Source organism: Panthera onca, chromosome A2, assembly GCF_046562875.1.
Source record: "Panthera onca isolate mPanOnc1 chromosome A2, mPanOnc1 haplotype 2, whole genome shotgun sequence".
Classification (NCBI taxonomy): domain Eukaryota; kingdom Metazoa; phylum Chordata; class Mammalia; order Carnivora; family Felidae; genus Panthera; species Panthera onca.
Window position 1 is genome coordinate 75522742 of NC_138340.1, and position 24372 is coordinate 75547113.

The 24372-nt window shown below is 42.7% G+C and overlaps 1 protein-coding gene across 4 annotated transcripts in view; it reads left to right on the forward strand.

The window, feature by feature from the left end:
* Positions 1-24372, forward strand: part of AMPH (amphiphysin) — a 247856-nt gene that overhangs the window by 220534 nt on the left and 2950 nt on the right. For all 4 annotated transcript variants that reach the window (XM_060632223.3, XM_060632222.3, XM_060632226.3 and 1 more), the window contains 3 exons: positions 14802-15011; positions 17103-17333; positions 20196-20297. In XM_060632223.3, the coding sequence (XP_060488206.1) occupies positions 14802-15011; positions 17103-17333; positions 20196-20297 (543 nt within the window). The remainder of the gene's footprint in view (positions 1-14801; positions 15012-17102; positions 17334-20195; positions 20298-24372) is intronic.

Consider the following 24372-nt stretch of genomic DNA (forward strand, 5'->3'; position numbering starts at 1 on the left):
TATAACATTTAATCTTGCTAGGAAGATTTCTGTGTGCTTCAGTAGAAGGCATGTGGCTGTTTCTTCCTTCATTCAGTTGACAAGTATATCGGAGTCCTCCCTAGATGTCAGGCTCTATTCTGGATCTGGGGCATACAGTGATACAGTAAATAGACACAGTTTCTGCCATCCAAGTTCACACAGACTAGTGGTGGAGGAGGTCAAGATTACAGCGTGCTCGAGGTTTCTTCCATGACAGTCACGTGCATGGGAGACAGCATTTGAGGTTTCTCCTTGTGCAGAGTAAACGTGAGAGCCAGGGGCTTCCACTGTGCCTCCAGGCATGAGGTCCCAGTATGTCACAGGAACACACAAGATGACAGGAAGCTAGAGTACCTTGATTTCTTGTCTGCCCTTCATCATCGTAGAATTATCTACAAAGTCAAAGTGCCCACTCTGGAACATGCTTTAAATTAAGTTCTATCTATCTATCTATCTATCTATCTATCTATCTATCCCTTTTTATAGAAAAAAACATCACAGAAGTGGCTGTTTTCTCTGAGTTTGACTGCATTCCCACTAACAAGTAGTTACATTTTCAGTGCCCCTCTGGCCAGACAATGTCTCTGTTGTTGTGGTTGTTATTGTTATTGTTATTGTTCCATGGTACCCAGTACAGAGCAGGGTGCCAGTAAATTCTGAGTCATTAATTTGATTGGTTGACATTCTAATCTGGGGGTCCTGAAAGAGACTACAGCCAGAGATCTTAAAACACAAATATTTAGATGGTCATTTTCCTCCTCTTTGCTTCCATTCAGATAATTTAATTTTGGGGTTTTTTTTTCTTGAGAGGGGGAAAGCGAGAGCATATGTGGGGGGGGGGAGGGGCAACAGGAGAAGGAGAGAATCTTGGATAGGCTCCATGCTGACGTCAGGACTCAGTCTCACAACCATGAGATCATGATATGAGCTGAAGTCAAGAGTTAGAAGCTCAACCAGCAGAGCCATCCAGGTGCCCCCAGATAATTTACTTTTTATATTTAGGAAAAGCAAGCTGTTTATTGTGATCAAAAATACTGCCATCTTTCTTATTCTGCAGCATAGTAGCTCTGTGACCTCTGAGCTGCCATCACCTCAAAGGCAAAATGGGTCAATAATTTTCTTCAAATTTTCCTGTAATGGCTTGGAAATAACACAAGTCACTAGCTCAGCAACTGGCACATAGAGGTTCCTCAGTCAGTGATTTTTTGATGGTATGGTTATTGCCATCATCATAATGAAAAGTGGTTTCCCCCAAGATCAGCAGAAGTAGGTGAAATCTATACTTGGGGAAGAAGAGGGCAACAGACGTGGAAGATAGAAACCCCCTTTTCAACATTGGCCCTATGTCAGAAGTGTTAAGGGACTCAATCTCATATAGGTCCCCCTCAGCACACGTTTCCTCTTGGTTCCTAAAGCTGTGTCCCATCAAAATTCCTTGCCCTGTCTAACTAAGAAGACTTTCAGACCAGGTCCATTGATAGGGAATTTTTTTACCTTCGTTGCTAGGGAGATAGGGTCAATCAGAGAACTCACACTGTCCCCTCAGCTACACCCTCCTTCAGGTGGTTGGAGAAGGAGAGAAAGGCAGGTGAGCTCCAGAGATATACACAAAGTTGATAAAAGTGGCTGGGCCTAGATCTTTCTCTCTACCATTGCCCCAACTCACAGGAAAGAGATGAAGTCAGCCACCACTAAAGGGAAGGTAACAAGCTGGAGGACAGCTCCCCATATCTCACACCTCACAGACCTGGTTGACCTGGATTTGTCAGTTTCCAGCTCTGGAAAATGGGGGCACTGCTATTTCTGGCATGAGGCTAACGTGAGGTATTCATTAACCACCTGCCAGTTGCTAAGCAACTGCTTTCTGGGGTCTACTATTCCAAATCCCTTTCTTGAACAGGCTTCGGTGAGGGGTGTGTAACGTTATCGTTCGTTCTGAGTGTTCTTCCACTCAGAGGTGAATATCAGGTTTCAGATCATTCTGCCACTGTCGAGGAGCTATTTGTAGATGATGGGTGCCGAGTGATTTTCTAAGTGTTTCTCTTGACATGTGCTTTTTTTTTTCTAAATTAAGGTGAAATTCAAATAACGTAAGAGGAATCAATTTAAAGTGAACAATTCAGTGGCTTTACTACATTCGTAATGTTGCACCACTGTTACCTCTATCTAGTTCTAAAACATCCTCATCACCCCGAATTAAAACCTCCTACCAATTAGGCAGGTCCTCAAGCCCTTCTCCCAGCCCCTGGTAACTGCCAATCTGCTTTCTGGCTCCACGGATGTACCTACTCTGGATAGTTCATATAAGTAGAATCACACAGTGAGTGAAGTTTTGTGTCTGTATTCATGTACGTTTTTTGTCACGTAGGAAATTTTGTGCTCTGGGTGATGTTTTTAACATGTCTGGTTGTAATGAAATGGGATAAAAAAAATACTCCCCTCTTCTCTCAGTGTATATTGGTTCATTTACAAGCCCACATGGAAACCATTGCTGGCCAATCAGCACTGTTGGGTAGCCTGTGTAAGACCAGACCCACTCAAATGTTAAAAAAGACAACTCTGAGGGCTCCTGGGTGGCTCAGTCAGTTAAGCGTCCAACTCAGTTTCGGCTCAGGTCATGATCTCATGGTTTGTGGGTTTGAGCCCCGCATCCAGCTCTCTGCTGTCAGTGTGGAGCCTGCTTGGGGTTCTCTGTGTCCCTCTCTCTCTGCCCCTCCCCTGCTTGCTCATTCTCAAAAATAAATAAATAATTTTTAAAAAGGCAACTCTGCTTTGGCAGTAATAACTAACCACCCCCCCACACACGCACACATCAATTCCAGTCCCTCCCCATACATGAGAGCCTCAGAGATGCATTCCACTGGCTCAGCCCTCTCGCTCCATGAGTGAGCATGCTAAGATTTATGGAGTCCACAGATAATGTGGAACTGAACATCCAGACTAGCGTGTGTTCCTGTTCTGTATCCACTTCTTGCCCTTTCTTGATGGTCTATCTTCTCAACTCCCCCGGGGTAGAAAAGCCCTTTACATGGACCACTCCTCACGAGTGGACGTGATTTGGAACCATATGTATGATCAGTAAAAACTGCTTGAGGGAGAATAGAGAAATTATCTCTGACGAATTGTCTTCTGTTCCCACAAGTCTCAAGTGGCTCAGATGCTTTCTTTGAGAATGACTTTGTGTGGCCTGAAGCGAAAGGCAGTCTGACTATAACACCAAGGGAGTAAGGTTAAAGTAAACAGGGGCCATGTAGTAACAGCAGATATCACTGAGTGCTAATATTTGATGTGTGTTATCTCAAAGCTCCAGGAAATAGGCTTTACCTCAGTGTCATTGTCCCATTTTACAGATTAAGGAAACTGAGACACAGAGCATACGTGGTTTAACCAAACTCGCACACCCAGAAAGTGGTAACATGAAATTCAGATCCTGGCATCTTAATCCATAGATAGCCATCTCCCAACTGCACCAGCTACTGTATTTTTAAAAAGAGCAGGCTTTATAAAAGTACATTTGTAGGGGTGCCAGGGTGGCTCGGTTGGTTAAGCACCTGACTCTTGATTTTGGCTCAGGCCAGGATCTCCTGGTTCGTGGCTTCGAGCCCCGTGTTAGAGTCTGTGTTTGGCGGTGCGGAGGCTGCTTCGGATTTTCTCTCTCTCTCTCTCTCTCTCTCTCTCTCTCTCTGCCCCTCCCTTGTATGCTCTCTCTCTAAAATAAATAAATAAACTTAAAATAATTGAAAAAATGTTTACAAAGTTCTTAAAAAGTACATTTGTAGACCGATTTCACAGCACATCTAACTAAAGCCATCGGGGTCCCAGCAAGGTGGAAATCTCCCCATCCTCACCCCAGCATGTCCCACCACTAATGCTTAGACTCCGTGGAAGTTCCTGGTTTGTAGCTGAAGGGTCAAGATGAAAGCAGAAATGTTTGTGCAGCCTCAGCCTTGAACTTCTCAGAAGGAACGTGTATTCTAATCCCCCACTTTGTTTGTTTGTTTTTTTATTTAATTTTTATTTTAGAGGGAGAGAATACAGGTGAGCCGGGGAACGGCAGAGGGAGAGAGAGAGAATCTTAAACAGGCTCCATGCTCAGTGAGGAGCCCCACAAAGGGCTTGATCCCACGACCCGGAGATCATGACCTGAGCTGAAATCAAGAGTCAGATGCTCAATCGACTGAGCCACCCAGGAGCCCCTAATCCCCCACTTTGGATGTAGAGCAAGTATCAAAGAGGCTGTAACAGAAAGACCCCTGAATTGAGAATCTGGAGAATGGGTTCCATGGCTAAGCAGCGAGGTGGCCTTGGGGAAGTGATTTTACCTGCCTCTGCCAGTGTGCCCATCTCTCCTTTAAGAGCGCTGTACCTGCTAAACTATATGTTCTCTTCCTGTGCTCAAGAATCTACAACTTATTACGTTAAAGCAGTAAGCATTTCCAAATCCCTTGTGGTATCTGCTAGGCAACTGGGCTGACCCACCACCCTGGAGTAGGCTTTACTTAACCAATACCGCGAGCTATGCGAAGGCTGCAACATCAGAGGTGTGCAGCTGGATCTTCCACGTGCCGCTGTCAGCTGCCTACCCTTCCCCAAGATTCAGGCTCCAGTCTATCATCTGGCCGGATTCCAGGCTGTCCAGAAAGGCGCATGTGGTTTTTGGCAAGGTCAAGATTGGGAGTTTTGCCAACAGACCTTGATGACATTTCGGTGATTTGCAGATTACCATTTTTGGTCTAGTCTCTGGGTGTGTCTGGCAGCCAACTGAAGCGTCGGTCCACTCACAAGAAGGCACTTTGAGCAGTGGCAGCAAATGCTTTATGTATCATTCAAAGATAGATCATGCGGCCAGGCAAGGTCAACTGTTCCTTGTGCTGTAAAGGCATTTTCCTTAAACAGCCTCTGAAACTACGTGCAGTATCCACGGAAGGTGTCCTTTGCAGCCTCCTTGGAAGCTGGTACCTGCTCACATCCCCATCTCTGGGAGCATGTGGTACGCCGTATTCACCTTTGCTTTGAAAGCTAAATCCACTTGTCCTAGGTATGTATGTCATAGACTTTGCAAGTAAATCTCTAATTAAAACTTTATTGTTTGAATACGTATCATTATTGGATACTCTGCCATGACCTGAAAGGCCAGACCAACCAAAAATTCATTAACTTTGGCATTTCTGCAGAAGATCTTAATTTTTAAAGTACGGAGCTAGGTCTGACAGACGTTGCCATGGCGACCCTGCTCCCAGTGGCTGAGTTGTGCTGAGACCCGGTTGCTGACGGTTGATGATGGGACTGCAGGCAATTCTCAGAGAGTAGATTGAAAAAAGATGATTGAGATGAAGGTCAAGGGGAAGAAAACCACTAAACTCCTTTATTAGGAAGGGACGCGCATAGATCTATCAAATGAAGTTTGTAATAATACCAGGTGCCCCGTTGGAAAGGAACACCACTGGGGGTGGTGTCCATGGGAGAACTCACCTCTGCAGTCCTGCTGAAGAAAAATGAAGGCCTGAGCTGTTTTCAATATAGTTTGTGTGGAGAGGAGTACCAGCCACCAGCCTGTGTCTCAGTACAGGAGTCTTTGGAGCTAAAATGATGCTAGTTGCCTCTTAGACTTTTCTTTAAAATGCATTTGGAGGAAAATCCTGTATTTAGACACAAATGTTAGGATCTTCAGACAAGTCAAGGGCTCAGGTTGGATCCATTTTAAGGGATGGGTAGGAAAAGGGCAGGGGTGGCCTGTGACCAGCATTTCCTTTATGCTATTTATCTCCCTTTCTGACTTTCTAGAGGGACTCAGGGTTTCATTCCAGCTCCCATGCTGATTAGTGGAAGAATCACAACTAAGACTTGGAACTCCAGCTCTCTCTCCCAGTGGTGCTGGCATTCCATCCCATTTTCTCATCTGTAAAATGGTGACATTGGGTTAGATGAACCCCATGGCCCTTCCAGCTTTGGGATCCTATTTGTCTCTAATGTGAATATAACCAAGAATGTCCAACTGCTGAGTTTCTAAGTGTTCTCAGTTGTAACTCCGTAGTGCAGAGGGTAAAGCCAAAAGACGGTTGACCTTCTCTCCCACCACATACATATCTTTCTAAACAATGCATCTATAGGGCAATCGGCAAAACTAACGTTAGGGAAATTCTACCCAACCAACCATTTCTCGTTATCTTTTTGTCATATAATTAGCTCTCCATTAAGAGGGATTTTATGATATGTTTGCTTAGGTGCCCCATAAATAGTGCATGTATGTGGATAAAGATTTTATTTATAATCTACAAATCTCACTATAAAGAATGGCATTCCAAGACAACAGGTGAATGCATTAGAGTTTGTGAAAATACACTCACATTCTTCACCAAGCATCACTTGCTTAGTTGTCAGTAGGAAGCAGTGAGTCCATGGGGATGTTCTACATCTCAGGATGACTACAGAACTCTGGAGTGGTGCATTGTCTTCTGGGATTCGGGATGGTGTGACAAAACACGGAATGTAGACTTAGACAAACTGTGTTGCTCCTGGTTTACTGATAGGGTGAGTTGCTTTACCTCTAAGTATTCGTTGACTTGTGTAGAAAATGGGAATGATACCTAATTGGGATGTTGGGCACATAAATGTGCAATAAATGTGAAAAACCAGGGGTGTAACGCCTAGAAAACTCTAGAATCACAGTAAAGGTCAGTTTCCCCACAGGCTGTGGGATGTGCATACGTTGAACCTGTCAAGCAGAAGTCTGCCTGTGGATCAGAATTCTTACTCTTCACATTTGGGGTAAATTGGCAAGCCTAGAATTCAGTGACCTTTTGGGCCAAGTGCCTCTTCCAAGAGCAAGTATCCAGAAGATGGCTACTCTCTGACTCTGGTATAAAATGTCCTTTAACCAGATTAACAATATACAGTACATTTCTTACATTCTTTAGTTACCATTTGTGTTACTTACCCCAGGAGTATTTTAATGAAAATGAAATGCATCCCAGGAGCACATAACTGAAAATTAAATGAAACACCTGAAAACATTAAAAAAAAAATCACAAACTTACATCAGCTTCACTATTACCAGGGTTGGGCTTTTTGTTTGTTTGTTTGTTTGTTTTCATTTTAATGCCCTTTACACTTAAGTATACAAAGAAAGTCAAAGTATCAGTGGTGCTGTATTCTGAAAGTATTAGCCAAGACCAGAGGACTTTGCACAAACCGAGGATTAAACAGATCGTTAAAGTATGATAACGAAGCCTGGCATGAATAAGTATGTGATCGTTTCATTCATCCAATCTGGGCAGAACGCAGTTGGCATCCAGCCCCCCGTGGGGTGGGAGCATCTTTCCGAAGCATCAAGGTCATTCTGGGTCTGCTGCTTCTCTCATAGCAGTTTGTCCTTTGACACATACGGAGGCATTCATGACAGATGCTTTGTGTAGACACTTGATGCATCCTTCCCCAGCTCCTGTTCTGGAAAGGACATCTCCAAATGGGGGAATAAAAGGAGCCAAGAAGATGGTCCTGTGTCTACTGATCAGGCCTAGAGAGATCTCCCCTAATTTTATATAATAAAACAAGTCAACACATTTTTAAAATGGCTGTAGAGAGAGCAACCCAAAAGGAGGAAAACATTGCCTAATGGATACAGAGTTTAAATTATCTTTAGAGGGGCGCCTGGGTGGCTCAGTCGGTTAAGCGTCCGACTTCGGCTCAGGTCACGATCTCGCGGTCCGGGAGTTCGAGCCCCGCATCGGGCTCTGTGCTGACTGCTCAGAGCCCGGAGCCTGCTTCTGATTCTGTGTCTCCCTCTCTCTCTGACCCTCCCCCGTTCATGCTCTGTCTCTCTCTGTCTCAAAGATAAATAAACGTTAAAAAAAAAAATTAAAAAAAAAATAAATTATCTTTAGAGAACAAGATAAAATTACCAACATTTTTTGTCAGCAAAATCCAAGATGTCCTTCCTTACGTGAAACAAAAAATGAGAGAGGTGGTGATAAGGTAACCGCATTGAGATAAAAAGGGAATTGCTTATGAGGCAGATGATGTAAGAAACAATTTTAAGGGGAGGAAATGTAATATTAGAATTAAAATTTGCAGAAGTGGTGAAGACCAGAAGCCATAATGTAGAGAATGGGTTTTGTGATAGGACAGATAGACAGATAGGGGGAGCTCTCCTGACACAAAGAGGGAAATCATAAGCAAAGGTAATAGATGTAGGAGTCAAAGACTGAGGAAAGGATTCACGGATAACTGTTCACCTTAAAGAAAGGAGTAGTTGCTGGGGCGCCTGGGTGGCTCCGTCAGTTGAGTGTCCGACTTTGGTTCAGGTCATGATCTCACCATTTGTGGGTTTGAGCCCCGCGTCGGGCTCTGTGCTGACAGCTTAGAGCCTGGAGCCTGTTCCAATTCTGTGGCTCCCTTTCTTGCTGCCCCGCCCCCGCTAATGCCCCCCCCCCAAACATTAAAAGGAAAAAAAAAAAGGCAGATGCAGCACCAGCCAGCACAACAGAAGAAAACAGGCTTGAGCTGAAAATTTCCTCATTTTTCTAGTTGAAGGAATTACTGCGTGCAGATCACAAGAAATCACCAACAAAAATGCACTATTGATGAGAGCCTAACATCTGAATGTATTCTTTCAGAGTTTTAAATTCAGAGCTTGGAAGAAAGTTCTGCAAGCATTTCACATGGGCAGGGATGGGGGCGTGGGGGGGATGTGCTACCAAAGAACAACCAGGCAGGCCTTGGACTTGCCCTTCCCAGTACTAAAGTTCAGGAACTATTATACCAACATGCAGATTTTGAACACAAAAAAATCACATTGTAGCTATTTAACCCCAATACAGTATAGTTGGTCACATATGGAAGCAGCAGAAAGATATTATCAAATATGTAAGGGCTACAGAGTCACCATAGAATTTCCTGGAAAACATTGTGATAGACTGAAAGATGACTCAGTCAGCCTGGACAGACAGGATAAAGCAAATGTAACGTGTGGATTGAAAGTCCCAAGTAGTAGGCACTTGGATGTTCAGTGTATGATTCTTTTTATTTTCTCCATATTGACTGTTACCCTAATAAAGTGCTGGGCAAAAATTCAAAAACAGAACTCAATAAGGACATCATAAATGAATAAAGGGATTATAGTTGAGTATTGAAACTATTTACCTGTGTCGTCTAAGCAATTGCTATAAATATGGTTATAAACAAAGACCTTTCTCAGAGTATTAGTATAATATTTAAAGTAGAAAGCAACTAGTGTTCAACGACAAAACTGTTAAATAAATTGCTAAATAGGAAAAAACAATAGGGGCGCCTGGGTGGCTCAGCTGGTGAAGTGTCCAACTTCAGCTTAGGTCATGATCTCAGGGGTCATGAGTTTGAGCCCCACATCGGGCTCTGTGCTTGTGGGTCAGAGCCTGGAGCCTACTTCAGATTCTGTGTCTCCCTCTCTCTCTCTCTCTGCCTCTCTCTCTCTCTCTCTCTCTCTCTCTCTCTCAAATAATCATTAAAAAGAAAAAGAAAAAAATAAAGTACAAATTATATAACCATTGATACAATTTTTCTAAGAAACATAATCTGTGTGTTGTAAAACAGACAATAAAGCCCCTCTAAGCACAGAAAATGAGTAAAAATCAATATGTGAAATGTTATTTCTTCTATTGTTTTTAAACCCATGGTATCCATTATTTTTTTCATCAGAGAAATGCCTATTTTCAGTTAAAATAGCCTAGCCAATACGTACGTATGGAATTTCATTCTAGGGTAGTCCTCAGACCTTGCTGGCTTTTCCGCCATTGCTCAGAGCTAACATTGCCAAGAAAACAAACAATGAGTAAACAAAATAAATCAATAAATTACACAAGATTGCAAATTATTGTGCAGCCAATCACTACTCTTGTCTGGAATCTGGGTCCTTGTGGACCTGCTTTCGGGGCGCCATCTCCTGGAGGGGTTGGCTGGTTTCCATCATCCTGTTGTGTTTCCCTGCTTTGTGGGAGACACACCCCATTGCTGCATTGAATTCATTGCATTCCACTTCCGGAAGCTTTGCTAACAGGTGTTTGGAAGGGCTTTGGCACGAATGCCAGGACCAAAATGCTTTCCATCAAAGAGATTGTTGAGGCAGAAGCTCCAGCAGTAAGATCTGCGTGGTGTGATAAAGTGAGAGCCCCTCCTGGTGCTTGTGGTTTTTGTGATGCATGTGCAAATTGCCACTAGTCAGGATGCCTTTGCTTCAGTGGGCCTGTTGGGTACAGTCAACATGTTCCCAAGGGCAGGGAGAACTTTTTTATATCTCTTTGCATGAGCCGTTTCCCACCATAAATCTATTTGGCCACCAGATAGTACAGGTTTTCTTTAATGATTACTTATATTTGAGAGAAAGAGAGACAATGTGATCAGGGGAGGGGCAGAGAGAGGGAGACACAGAATCGGAAACAGGCTCCAGGCTCTGAGCTGTCAGCACAGGGCCCGACGCAGGGCTCGAACCCACGAGCTGTGAGATCATGACCTGAGCTGAAGTCAGACACTTAACTGAGCCCTCCAGGTGCCACACAGATAGTACGTTTGGGGCAGAAGTTAAGATAATGGTGTTTCCCTTAACATTTGTGGGGACAAGAAAAATTTAACAACATTGACTGTCATAGGCTTGAAATACTTTCACTAGTTCCAGTCCTCTGGTCTCCCCGATGACACTTAAAAAAACAAACAAACAACAGATAGCAGTCGTTAATCATTGTGGTGTTTCCTAGCAGTTGTAACATCTCTAGTAGTAAGTAAGCAGAGTCCAGAAAATGTTTCCCATTTCTGAATCTACAAATAGCTAACAAATTGGAACCCATAAAAATAATAACAAAAAGAGGGATAACTCTGTCACCGAAAATCACTTTTTCAATCTGTCTCTGATATTATCTGGAGCTCACACCTAGTCTGAGCAAATGGAGTTCTGTTTTCCAGTGTACGTTTATGTTGTTCTGTTATTACAGTCAGTAAATATGCATTGGAGATATTTTGGTAAGAACAGAAAATGTGGAACAGATTCCAGACATAAAAGGAGGATTGGGCATTCTTGATTTTCAGAGCCAGTTCTGGAAGCAGAAAGGAAGGAAGACAGGTAGCAGACAGTCTTTCTATGTTTCTGAAATAGTCTTAAGGTCTGTAAAATCTAAGTGTTATGTTTAGCTAGAGAAATGGGAATTCATTGCTAATGGACTCGAGAGAAGAATGGGAGCGTGTTAATTTCTGCCCTCTTCCAAGTAGTTCATTTAGAATTGTTTTAATGTCTTATTTATTTATCTGTAGTCAAAGTGTCTGTTTCCTTGGCACTTCGCCTTTACTAACATTTTTAATTTAAATCTTTTGGTGATTTGTGTTGGCCATCATTCTCCCCTCCCCCCCCCCCGCCCCCCTTTTCGTGTACGTGACAGATTAGGTAAATTGCTGACCGGTGGAAACTGGGGTATTTGCTCCTTTGAGATCAGCAAAACATCCGAGCTGGGGACAGACATTGCCCTTGGCCTCCACCTGCTGGTGGCTGGAATCACAGCAGCCACACTATCAAGGTCTCAGTCACATCCAGCCAATGACAGCTGTTTAAATTATTTAGCAAAGGCAAGGTGATAACATACTGCCAGGTATATCTTGCAGTCGTAAGATCTGGTATGATCAACCTGATAGCTCTTTAGAGCACTAGAGATAAATCAGGGACTCCTGATTAACATTCTTTTTGTATGGAGAGAGTTAAGTTATTTTTGACAGCACCATTAAGACTTCACAGAAATATATTCTCTTCTGGACATACATCAGTTCAGTTGAGAGTAAAATCCAATCCCTAGTGGTTTGTGCTTGGCACATATATGGATGGAAGGATTTGTGCATAATCATTGGGAGGGGTAGCCTGTTCAACAACACAATGGTTGCCTTTTGATCTGTGACTGTGTGTATGTGTGCATGTGTGTGTACCATCTGCATGATACACAGTCCACCTGGTTTGATGCCGTTGAAGAGTAGGGAGATACTCACTCCATAGGTGTGAGTTTTCAAGCAGATGGAAAGCGTAAGTAACTCAGAATTGTGGTAACACCACATGCTTTCTACATTTGAGTCTGAAAGTCCACTGTATGCACACTGTCTTTATATATCGTTTCCGATGTGGAAGAAACTTTGCCAGGAAGTCCTTAGGATCCTGGAGACAGCCCGTTGATTTCTTCAATGGCAAAGCTATGAATAATTGTTCATTGTTCTTGGAATGAAGATGCCCTGCAGATTTATGTGCTGATTATCACTCCCCTGACAACAGCAACGATACATGCACACAAAGACGTGTTCACTTAAAACAAGAAATGCAGTTCTCTTAAATTTTTGAACAAACTTTGTATTTAGGGGAATGTTCCGTCATTCACCAGAGTCTGAATCCCCACTTCAATAATTGTTCACAGATAAATTTGCTGTAAATGAATGTGTTACCATTCATATAAGCATTACTTTTCTGAACCCAGTACTTTCAAGATGGGGTAGGGAAAAAAAAAAAGAAGGAAATGGTACGTCATGGTTTGTGACTACAAGTTGGATCACTGCACACTGTGTGGAGAGCCAAATTCCTATAAGGGAGGCAAGTAAATTTCTAAGAATATGAGTAATACTTGGCCATGTAACAAATAGGATAGCTGTTAGCACTGTTTTTCATCCCGAAAGCACAATATTATGTTGTAGACAAATGCATTCTGTGGTGGGTTGGTTTTCTTTCATCTGTTACCTATAAATTTGAGTCAGAAGAAGGGTTCTTTGTTTTGTTTTGTTTTTTAATTTTTTTTTAACATTTATTTATTTTTGAGACAGAGAGAGACAGAGCATGAACAGGGGAGGGTCAGAGAGAGGGAGACACAGAATCTGAAACAGGCTCCAGGCTCTGAGCTGTCAGCACAGAGCCCGACGCGGGGCTAGAACTCACAGCCCTCACGGACCACGAGATCATGACCTGAGCTGAAGTAGGACGCTGAACCGACTGAGCCACCCAGGCGCCCCTTGTTTTGTTTTTTAATGTGCTGCCCTGGGGGCACCTGGGTGGCTCAATCAGCTGAGCATCTGACTTCAGGTCAGGTCACAATCTCACAGTCTGTGGGTTCAAGCCCTGCGTGGGGCTCTGTGCTGACAGCTCGGAGCCTGGAGCCTGCTTTGGATTCTGTGTCTCCCTCTCCCTCTGCCCCTCCCCTGCTTGCGCTCTCTCTTTCAAAAATGAATAAAATTAAAAAAAAAATTTAAACTGTGCTGCTCTGATATTAGGTCTGTGGCTCACATTCTCCATCTTCTACTTCTGATGCCTGCTCTGCACTGTCCATTTCCTGTTCTGGGTGTGGCAGTCAATATCAGCAACACTAGAACTTTCCTAACCTAACGGGACAAGCTGGTTGGAATTTATTCAGTAGAGAAGAGGAACAGCTAATGCTGATCACAGCAGATAACTTTTTTGAAATATGTGTCTTGGGTGTATTATATAAGATCAATTGAATATTCTTCTTCCTCAGTCTTTTCTGATTTGGACTTTGCAAATCAGGCCTGCCAAACTGATGTTAGAGTCTTAGATGTGCGCTCTATAACCAATCTGTTCAAAAATAAAACTTCTGATTGCATTTTATTTAATTTTTGCAAGTTTTAAATGCTACTTAAAGCTCTTCTTTGACTATGTCCAACCTTAGAAACAAATTTTTTTTAATGTTTATTTATTTTTGAGGGAGAGAGTATGAGCAGGGAAGGAGCAGAGAGAGAGGCAGACACAGAATCCAAAGCAGGTTCCAGTCTAAACTGTCAGAACAGAGCCCTATGCGGGGCTCGAACTCATGAACCATGAGATCGTGACCTGAGCTGAAGTCAGAAGCTTAACTGACTGAGCCATCCAGCCCTCCCAAAAGAAATTTTTTAACTTCTTTTCTAGTTGACTTCTCATATTAAAGGACCCCAAATTTGATTTGATTTTTGATTACAATGCATATTTTATAACAAAATTTTTTTCCCCTTCATTCCCAGGAAGTCCCATTGAGAAAACTCCCCAATATATTTTTTTCACGATTGCGATTTAGCTTCTGGGACCTTCCCCACGAAGATTTTAGAGTTTATACTGAAATGCAGTTTTTCTAAATTTTGACTTTGCATGGTGAGGATGCTTTTCTTAATGTAGCTTTCTTCCCTGATCCGGGTTTTGGGGTCGGTCCCCTTCCATTTTGTGACTCAGATATCTTCTAGGGCTTTGCCACCATCCACTTTCAGGCGACAAAAATAGAAATACCTTGGGAAGGGGACCACCCACCCTTAAAAGCCATGTCTCAGGAATGACATACATCACGTTCATTCAAATTCCATTTGCCATCCCGAAGTGCAAGGGAAGCTGAGGAATGTGGCATCATTGGGGGCTCAGGAAGAAGGGTCGTCATTTTCCGTTTTTTTAAAGTGAAGTGTAGATGACACAGCAGGTTACGTTAGTTTCATGTGTACAGCGTAGTGATTTGACAAGTCTGTGCGTTCTGCTCTGCTCACTATAAGTGTACCCACCATCGGCACCCAACAGTGCCATTACACTACCATTGGCCGTTCTTCCCTGTGCCGTGCCTTTTGTTCCCATGGAAGAGAGGTCAGCTCTGATGGACGGAGGGCGGGCCCCACCATGCCTGAATCCTGGGCTTCGGTACGTCACAGAGAACTTCGACATCCGATGAGCCTCAGGAGAGGGGATGGAAGTGGAAGGGCCGAGTCTGACTCTTGTTGAGTCCCATGGAGGTACAGACACAACCTGTCCGGTTCCCGGTTTGCAGGTCGTGCCTGGGACGGATGCTGATGTGACTGTTGCCACCTTGGTTTCGGCTGCTGAGGAGGCGCCAGTGGAGGAGGCAGAGATGGAGAAGGCAGCTCTTCCCACTGGGGAAGGAGCAGGTGTAGAGGAGGCCCGGACCGACGCAGATACCGCACAGGCCATGGATGGTGACAGATCTCAACCCGAAGAGTCCGAAGTAGCAGCACCTCAGGTGAGTGTCCCAGTGAAATGGAGGCTCCGGGCAGGTGGTGCCAGTTGAAATACTGTTTCCTGGGGAGTGCTGATCTCCCCTTTGGGTGCAGAATAGGTCTGTGGCCATTGTGTGGTGCCCCACGTTACAAAATAGAATTTTATCTACGTTACTATATGATATATATCATCATATAACTTCATATATGTTTAAAATTTTAAATTCATTTTATATGTGTTATTTATATTTTTGTTGTTATCTATATATTTATATATGTATATATATAAGCTTCTCAGAAAGAATGGTCCTGGCATTCTCTCGATGTCAGCATTGTGAGATTCACGCGGGCCCCCCTGGTGACAGAGAAAAAGAAGGAAGCATAGACCATGAAAAAGTGAGGTGGAGGGAGGAGGGAGAGAATATGACAGAATAATGGGGCTGTGGCATAGATTACGTGAGAAAACGGCTGTACAGTGAGCGCTTAGCCTGGTGGCAGGCACCCAGTGAGAACCCAACATTAGTAGTTAAATCATATTCATTCTTAGTAGTATGTAGGGATTATTTTTATTATTAGAGTGCCCCCAAATTCACCATTAGGCTCCTTTCACCAACCCCCGCCCCTCATTTGCACATTCAAAAGGACAAAAGACAGCAGGTCACTAAATACATACATGAACTTGCCCGATTGGCCTCAGGTCTTGGCTTCTTCAGAGAAGTGTTCAAAGTCAACAAATCCATATTTCACAATGGGGGCGGGGAGGGGGGGGAAGGTCTTCTAAACCCCACGTTTGGTTCTTCTAGATTCCAGGAGGTAACAGTGAAAAGGGCTCTCAGTGTTCTGCTTTCCTTTGTCCTGATGAGTTTACTCAGGAGAAATCTGTCCCGAATCTTCTCCAGGGTTACTCAAAGCTTGAAAGCAAGTGATCCCTTTGATCCCACTAGAAAAACAGCGGGGAGTACTGGTATCTGGAGAAATGCCTCAAAATACGTTCCATTTGTTCACCGGGTTTTCTTGTCACAGTGCCAGAAGTGTGTTTGTATTCCATGGTTACACTTGTTGAAAGAGTGTATTCTTTTCTCCAAATAATAACTGGGCTATTTCTCCCAAAATAACGGGAGCGCCCACTGATATCAGAGGGAATGTAGAACTTGACCGGAAAGGCAGTAAACATCTCCAAGACTTCCATTATGCTAGTCAAATTCCTCTTCTTGCTCATCTTTGTTGCAAAATACAAGGGGGGTCTTGATCCTCTGGTGCTTTACCCCTGGAGAGTAGAGTCCTCGGAGTGGTGGTGGGGAGGGGGGTGGAATTAGCGCCCTCCAACTGTAACTGCAGTGTGGGCTCTGACGATAATCAACTAGCAAAGCAGAGGCAGATTTTCTCCAAACTGCAATATGGTTGCAGGCTGTTCAGGAGTCCCGCGGGACCCTGGGAGAAAAGGGATCACAGGAGGTTATATGTCCCCTCCAAACAGTGTTAGGGAGCACTGGGGTGGCTCAGTAGCTTGAGCGTCCAGCTCTTGGTTTCAGTTCAGGTCATGATCTCACAGTTTGTGGGTTCGAGCGCCACATTGGGCTCCACGTTGATGGTGCAGAACCCTGCTTGTAATTCTCCCTCTCCCTCTCTCTCTCTGCCCCTCCTCCCTCTGTCAAAATAAATAAATAAACATTAAAAAAAAAAAAAAACAGTGTTAGTATTCAGTGGGACAAGAGTGGACCATGGCAAAAACGAGGCTATTCCTGGAACCCTACTACATTCTCTTTCAGGATTGTCTCCCCGCCCTGACATGACCCCCTTCCCTCCCTGCAGTCTCCTACCCCCTTCCCAATTTCCACAGAAACCCCACTTCTTAGCAAACTGCCTGACTGCTCAGGGGTCCAGAAATCAATCCTGCCAAGGGTTTCTGTCTCAGGAGAGATAGAAAGGAGGCCATGTCAGGAGGAAGGTCCTGCAAGGTTTGGGCCAGTTTTGGGGAACAGCGGGCACTTTGTTGAATAGAGGATGTGGGGAAAGTGGGAGCCATGGAGGGTATGCCAGGGATAGAAGCAGTGCACAAGTCTTTTCTTCGCTCCCAGCCTCTGCTCGGCACCATCACATTTTTCTTCCCGCAGGAGAAGGTCATCCCTTCAGTCGTCATAGAGCCCGCCTCCAACAACGAAGGGGAAGAACACGAAGCAGCTGAGGTGGCAGAGACCAAGGAGACCCCCATGGCCGCGGCTTCCACCAGCGAGCCCCCAGAGCTGGCCGCAGAGCCCAGGGCGGGTGAGGACTCCCAGCCCGTGCCTTCCGCTCCAGCCGCAAGCCAGTTGTCTCAGGAAGTGCCTCCCGGCTTCCTCTACAAGGTCTGGTGGCCAGTTGTCCTTCCTCTGCTTTGAGGCCCTTTTGCTGGAAACTTTGATTTTCGGCTGTTTACTTTTGCCTTTTGCAATATGTATTCTTTTTCTGCACTGGAGGGAAGACAGGTTCAAATCAATGGGATGAAGGTTATGTTCGGAGACACCATCAAATAGCTACTTGGAGGGGCGCCTGGGTGGCTCAGTTGGTTAAGTGTCCGACTTCAGCTCAGGTCACGATCTTGCAGTTCGTGAGTTCCAGCCCCATATCAGGCTCTGCGCTGACAGCTCAGAGCCTGGAGCCTGCTTCCGGTTCTGTGTCTCCCTCTCTCTCTGCCTCTTCCCCACTAACACTCTGTCTCTCCATCTTTTAGAAAGTAAATAAGCATTTAAAATTTTTTGAAAAAAAAATGGCTACTTAGAGCTTTCATAAAGGGAAGGGGCCTTACCCAAAACCTGTTTTCGGTAAATACCTGAAAACACTGGCTTAAGCTAAGTGCCAAAGGCAGTTAATCCTCCTTAATAGAATATGGGTGGGAATTTTCAGTTCCATAATATGAATTTACGTTTCAAAACTCAGCTCTTTTTCTTTCACAAATGTTAAATTTAAGTGTGTTTGTGAGGGCGGGAGTGGAGAGGAATAGTCCTCTTTTTTCTTTTTTTAAATGTTTGTTCTTGAGAGAGAGTGTGCATGCAAGCAGGGGAGGGGCAGAGAGAGAGGGAGACAGAGGATCCAAAGTGGGTTCTGTCCTAACGGCACAGATGCGGGGCTCGAACCCATGAGCCGTGAGATCATGACCTGAGCCAAAGTTGGACATTTAACGAACTGAGCCACCCAGGTGCCCCTAGTCATCTTTTTTTTCTCTCTCTGCTCATTAGAGACCTGTCCCCTTGCTACCTCAGATGGGGCCGGGGCGGGTGGAATGGATTTATGAATGAATCACACAGAGGAACAATTAAACGTGTGGTTAGTGAGGGCAGGTGTCCGCTGTGTGGTAAGCAGAGCACAGGAAGTCAAGGAGGCGGATTCCCTGCAAGGCCAGCCTCCCTGGGGCCACCCCCACTCCCCTCACTAACTGCAGCGGCCCCAGGAACATCACTCCTCTCTCTGTGCTTCTCATTCTCAGCAGCAAAGTGGCTTTGAGAATAAAATCCTCATTTCCAGCTCTGACATTTTATCATTCTGTATGCAGAGTACAGCCAATCCCTTAACCTCAGGGGGGTAGGGCTAAGGGGAGGGACATGGGAGAAATACACCCGTCCATGACTGAATAGTTGTTCAAGCTGGTGAGGAGTATGTGGGTCATTATACTCTTCTTTCTACTTTGTTTTTTAAAAATTTTTTTATAATCAAATTTTGAATAAGTCTTTCCAAAAAAGGCGAAAGAGGGGGTAGGGAGAGAGGACAGGTGTTGTTTAAGGGTATAAACTTCCAATGAGTAGAAGCTAAGCCCTAGAGATCTAATGCACAGCATGGTGAATACAGACAACAATATTGTATTATAATCATCAAACTTGCTCAGAGACTAGATCTTAATTATTCCAACCAGTAGAAAGAAATGGTAATTACACAACATGATAGAGGTGTTACAGTGGCATCATATTAGGGTATATAAATGTGTCAAATTAGCATGTTGTACACCTTGAATTTGCATAATATTACTTGTCAAATATATTTCAACGTTTATTTATTCATTTATGTTTATATTTCAATTTTTAAATTCTACTTATTTACTTAAGTAATCTTTACACCCACTTTGGGGCTCAAACTCATGACCCCAAGCTCAAGAGTCACATGGTCTTCCGACTGAGCCAGTCAGGCACCCCAAATAGATTTCAGTTTTGGTTTAATGTTTTTATTTATTTTTGAGAGACAGAGAGTGAGCGGGGGAGGGGCAGAGAGAGAGGGAGACACAGAATCCGAAGCAGGTTCCAGGCTCTGGGCTGTCAGCACAGAGCCCAACGCGGGGCTCAAACCCACAAACTATGAGGTCATGATCTGAGCTGAAGCCAGACACTTAACCAACTGAGCCACCCAGGTGCCCCTATGTTTCAGTTAAAAAAAAAATGAAAGAAAAGAAACAGATTGGCATGGTTTCAAAGGTAAGCTAGGGAAGGAAGTTTATATAGGAACTGATCCCTGCGTTTAATTAAATAGTACTTCCCATATAACATGGGAAGTGATGATTTTTCCAATCCTTAATTACATGACAGAAGTGAAGTTAGAGGCACTTCCAACTAGGCATTTTTAGTTCAAGTTTAAAAACGAACAATAATAAAGCATTAGTGATAATAAAATGTAAATCTCTAATAAAAATAGGATGAATTGAAATTTAACAAAAGCACTACGTTTCAACTCTTGCAGAACGTATTGTGTTCCTAAATGTACATCCAAACTGCCTCAGTATCAGTCTTCAAGAATTGGATGTTTTAAGTAAACAGGACTTCTTTCTGTGTTTAGAGGTCTTCTCCCTTGAGGTATGTTAGAATCACCGTCTTTTTTATCCGGGTTGGAGAGACTTCTACAAGTACCTGCTGCTCATCTGGCTGAGAGACTTCAATGTTACGCTTCCTTTCTTTTTAAAATTAGTAAATTCAGGGCGCCTGGGTGACTCAGTTGGTTAAGCGTCCGACTTTGGCTCAGGTCATGATCTCACGGTCTGTGGGTTCAAGCCCCTCATTGGGCTCTGTGCTGACAGCTCGGAGCCTGGAGCCTGCTTCGGATTCTGTGTCTCCCTCTTGCTCTGCCCCTGCCCCACTCATGCTCTGTGTCTTTCTCTCTCTCTCTCTCTCTCTCTCTCTCTCTCTCTCTCAAAAATAAATAAATGTTAAAAAAATAAAATTAGTAAATTCTTCTAAAATCTTTTGCAGGTGGAAACACTGCACGATTTTGAGGCAGCAAATTCTGATGAACTTACCTTACAAAGGGGTGACGTGGTATTGGTGGTCCCCTCAGATTCAGAAGCTGACCAGGTAAAGAGTGAAATTGAAAGGTCCTACGGGCTATGTTGGTTTTTTTTCTGAGGGTCTCTTGGACGCAGTGACTTCCTGAAGACATTTCTATTTCCTGAGGTGCTACAGGGCGCTTAGGGCTTATGAGTACAGGACATGGCTAACGGAAGCTTTTTAGGACACCTCTTTTGGGGATGGTGTTATATTGTTTCTTTTTGATACAAATAGATGACCATTTCTTATTTTGCATCCGCTTTCTAGGGATGTTGTCTCTGAAAAACCAGTGTTTAGGAAATGTGGCCCCTATCCACGTGCACTAAAAATCTCCCTCAAAAGTAGTTGCCTCTGCGGATGGGGAGATTGGCCAGGAGAGAACATGGGGGAGCTTTCTAGGGATGGAAATGTTTTCTGTCTGAATAGGGGTGTGGATTACACGTGTGTATGCATTTGTCAAAACTAAACTGTACATTTAAATGATGTTTGCATTACCTAGTATTTATACTTCAATTTTAAAAGACTCTTAAAAAAATCACCTTTGAGCATAGTGTTCTGATGTGAAGGTGCCAAGAATTCCATTTTGTTCTTATTCATAGGATTTGTGAACCCCTAAATAGCATGCAAAATGTATACATGTGCCTATTGAACATGTTTTTCTGGAGAGAAGAGCTATAATTTCCATCATCTTCTCAAGGAGGTTTCTGAGCCTTTTACCCCCCAAAATAAAGTTGCTGCTTTAGAGGGCAAGGCTTCCCAAGCCCCACATTTTGTTCTTTCTCTTGATAATACACTTTCCAAGATAGAACAGGTGCTGGGTCAAAGTCTTGACCATAATAAGATTAAATTAGATATGAATAGTAACAATAGAGCTTTAAAAGCTCTAAATATTAAGTATATATATATATATATATATATATATATATATATATATATTTCTGAATAATCCTTGGACCACATAAGTCACAGTGTAAATTAGAAAAATATTTCCTAGTGACCATCAATTTCTAAATTTTCAGCCCAAGAGGATAAAAAAGATCAAATTAAGTACAAAGCACAGGGAAGGACAGAAATAATAAAAATAAATTCACAGATGAATGCAGTAAAAAGACACACAATGGAGAAAACTAATAAATCCAAAAGTTAGTTGTTTGAAAGGATCGATAAAATAGTTAAAACCTCAGATACAATCTTCAAGGCAAAAAGTGGCAAAGCATTAATTACCATCAGGCAAAAGTGTCTACATATCTCAAAATTGTTAAAAAAGCCATTATAATTAAGCTAATTTTTTTTTGCATTAACCATAAGTTATCTTTTAAAAAGATTAAGAGTAAAAAGCTAATCTTACATCTACCAACGTGTTCACCATTTTCTCTGCTCTTTCTGGTTCTTCTAATAGATGAGTTTCCATCCAGTCTCACTTCTTTTCTGCCTGAAAGTTTTCTTTTCTTTTTCTTCTTTTTTTTAATATTCTTTTTCAGTGCACTTTTTCTTTTTCTTTCTTTTTTAAAAAAAAGATTTTATGTTTAAGTAATCTCTACATCCAACCTGAGGTTCGAACTCACAACCCCAAGTTCAAGAGTCACATGCTCCACAGACTGAGCTAGCCAGGTGCCCCTGCCTGAAAAATTTTCTTCACCAATTCCTATGAGGCTAATCTGTTGGCAATATATACTCTCAGTTTCTGTTTATCTGAAAATGTCTTTCTTTCGTCTTCATTTTTAAAGATATTTTCCCAAGAGAAAGAATTTTGAGTTGACTTTTTTCTTTCAACTTTTTAAAGATACTGCTCCGTGTTCTCTGTTTTATTGCTATTTATGACTAGAAATCAGCTGCCATTTGCTTAACATTGTTTCTGGGTATATATATACTGTGACTTTTTCCCTAACTGCTTTTAAGAATTTCTCTGTATCTTTGGTTTTCAACAGTTCAATGTAATGTGCTTAGGGCTTGTTTGTTTTGTTGTTTTTATTTGTTTTGTGGTTTTCATGCTTGGGATTCACTGAGCTGCTTAGATTTGTAGCCTGATGTTTTCCATTACATTTGGAAGACTTTCAGCTAATATTTCTTAAATTCTTCTCCTGCCTCATTCTCTTTCTCCTCTTTTTGGGAGTCCCTAATTATACATCTGTTGGACTTCTTGATGTCTAAGACTGTCCTTTTTTGTTCAATATGTAATTCTTTCTGGTACTCAGGTTGGATAATTTCTATTGATTTGTCTTCAAGTACAGTGACCTTTTCTTCTGCTACTTTGAATTTGTTGTTTAGCTTATCCAGTGACTTTTTCATTTCAGATGCTGTACTTAACACAGTTCTATAATGTTGGTGTTGGTTTTGTATTTAGTTGCCATTTCCTTCCTGAGATTTCCCATCTATTCTTTCATTATTGCTATCTTTCAGTGTAAGCACGTGCACATATTTTATAATAGCTGTGTTAACTTCTTACTGCTAATTCCAAAAGCTAGGCCATCTCAGCACACACTTCTATCGATTGCCTTTTATCTTCAGGGGATATTTTCCTTTTTTTTCTCATATATAGTAATTTTTTAAAGTTTCTTTTTAACATTTATTTATTTTTGAGAGAGAGAGACAGAGAGAGATTATGAACAGGGAGGGGCAGAGAGAAAGGGAGACACAGAATCTGAAGCAGGCTGTCAGCACAGAGACTGACGCGAGGCTCAAACTCGAGAACCATGAGATCATAACGTGAGCCAAAGTCAGATACTTAACCAACTGAGCCACCCGGGCACCCCTCCAGCAATTTTTTTTCTTTTTATTGATACTGGACACATTGTAGAGTCTGGATTCTGTTTTCTGTCTCTGAAGCTTGTTTCTTTTTCCTCTAGCAGACATGGAGGTAACTGGATAATTAGCTTGAATTCATGGAAGTTTGTCTTATGCTTTGTTAGGGTGGGTCTGTTTCAATTTTGCCTTTCTTTGAGGATGGACTCTTAGTCCTAAGACATCTTTTACTTCTGAGAATGGCCCTTCTGAAATTTGAGTAGAAAACCTGAAGGATTCACCAGGCTTCCTAACTTGGTGGGATTTAAACTCTAAACTCTGTCTCCCCTCCATGGGCAGTGCTGAAACTTCTCTTCAGTTTTTCTGCCTCCCTGTGTTGCTTTCTCCTTGGGGGACCCCTTGTATATTCACAACCTGTGGGGGCCGCTCAGGATTTCAGGGGAATTTCTCTGCATGCTTGGGAACCCGCCTCTGTTGATCTCTTCAAGATATTCCCCATAGAAATATAGTTCCTCTGGAAGCCCTCCACTCTTCCTTTGAATGCCCTGCGTCACACAGGCTGAGGCTAATCCTCGGGCGCGGGGGTGGGGTGCTGTATCGGCAGAGATCTCACCCAGTGCAATTTCCTACTTTCAAGGGTTAAATATTCTCCATTTTTGGCCTGCTTTTTTGGTCGGTGCCAGTGCCTTCAAATAGTTGTTATATATGTCAACCCCATGATTTGTAATAATCCTATCATATAAACTTTTATATTACATATTTTATTATTTCTGTACATAAGTAGTTGCAAATATGTATACATATACATATGTAGATTTGTATAATATATAGTTATTCTAGTGGTTATAACTGTTCTGTGCAGAAGCACCTGTCTGACACAAGCTATTTGGCCGTTACCAAAACTGTAAGTCTCGTCCACCACACATTTTAAGCAGTTAAAATTTAATTTTCCCGATTTGCTTCGGCTCAAGATTGATATTGGCTAATATTTTTCACTTCACTATATAAATTGTGTTTCAGAGTATACGTGTTGGCATACATCTTGATGATGAGTTTGTACCAGTCCATAACTTTTGTTCTTTATTGAAACAATTTTAAAATGCATGACTCTACTTGGCTCCATTAGATTTTTTCATTCATTGTAAATAAAGTCAAATATAGACACTTGTGGGGGGAAATATGGCCTTTTAGATGCTTACTGGAGGTTTAGAAAAAATTTAGTTATCATCTTTTACTTTAAGTATAACTTTGCCCTTCACATATATAACATCATAATTTTCAAGAGGACATTTCCCTTTCTCGCTAGGATATTATCAGGTATTTTATTGAGTCATCTTTTCCTCGGGTTTTTTCTTTCCCC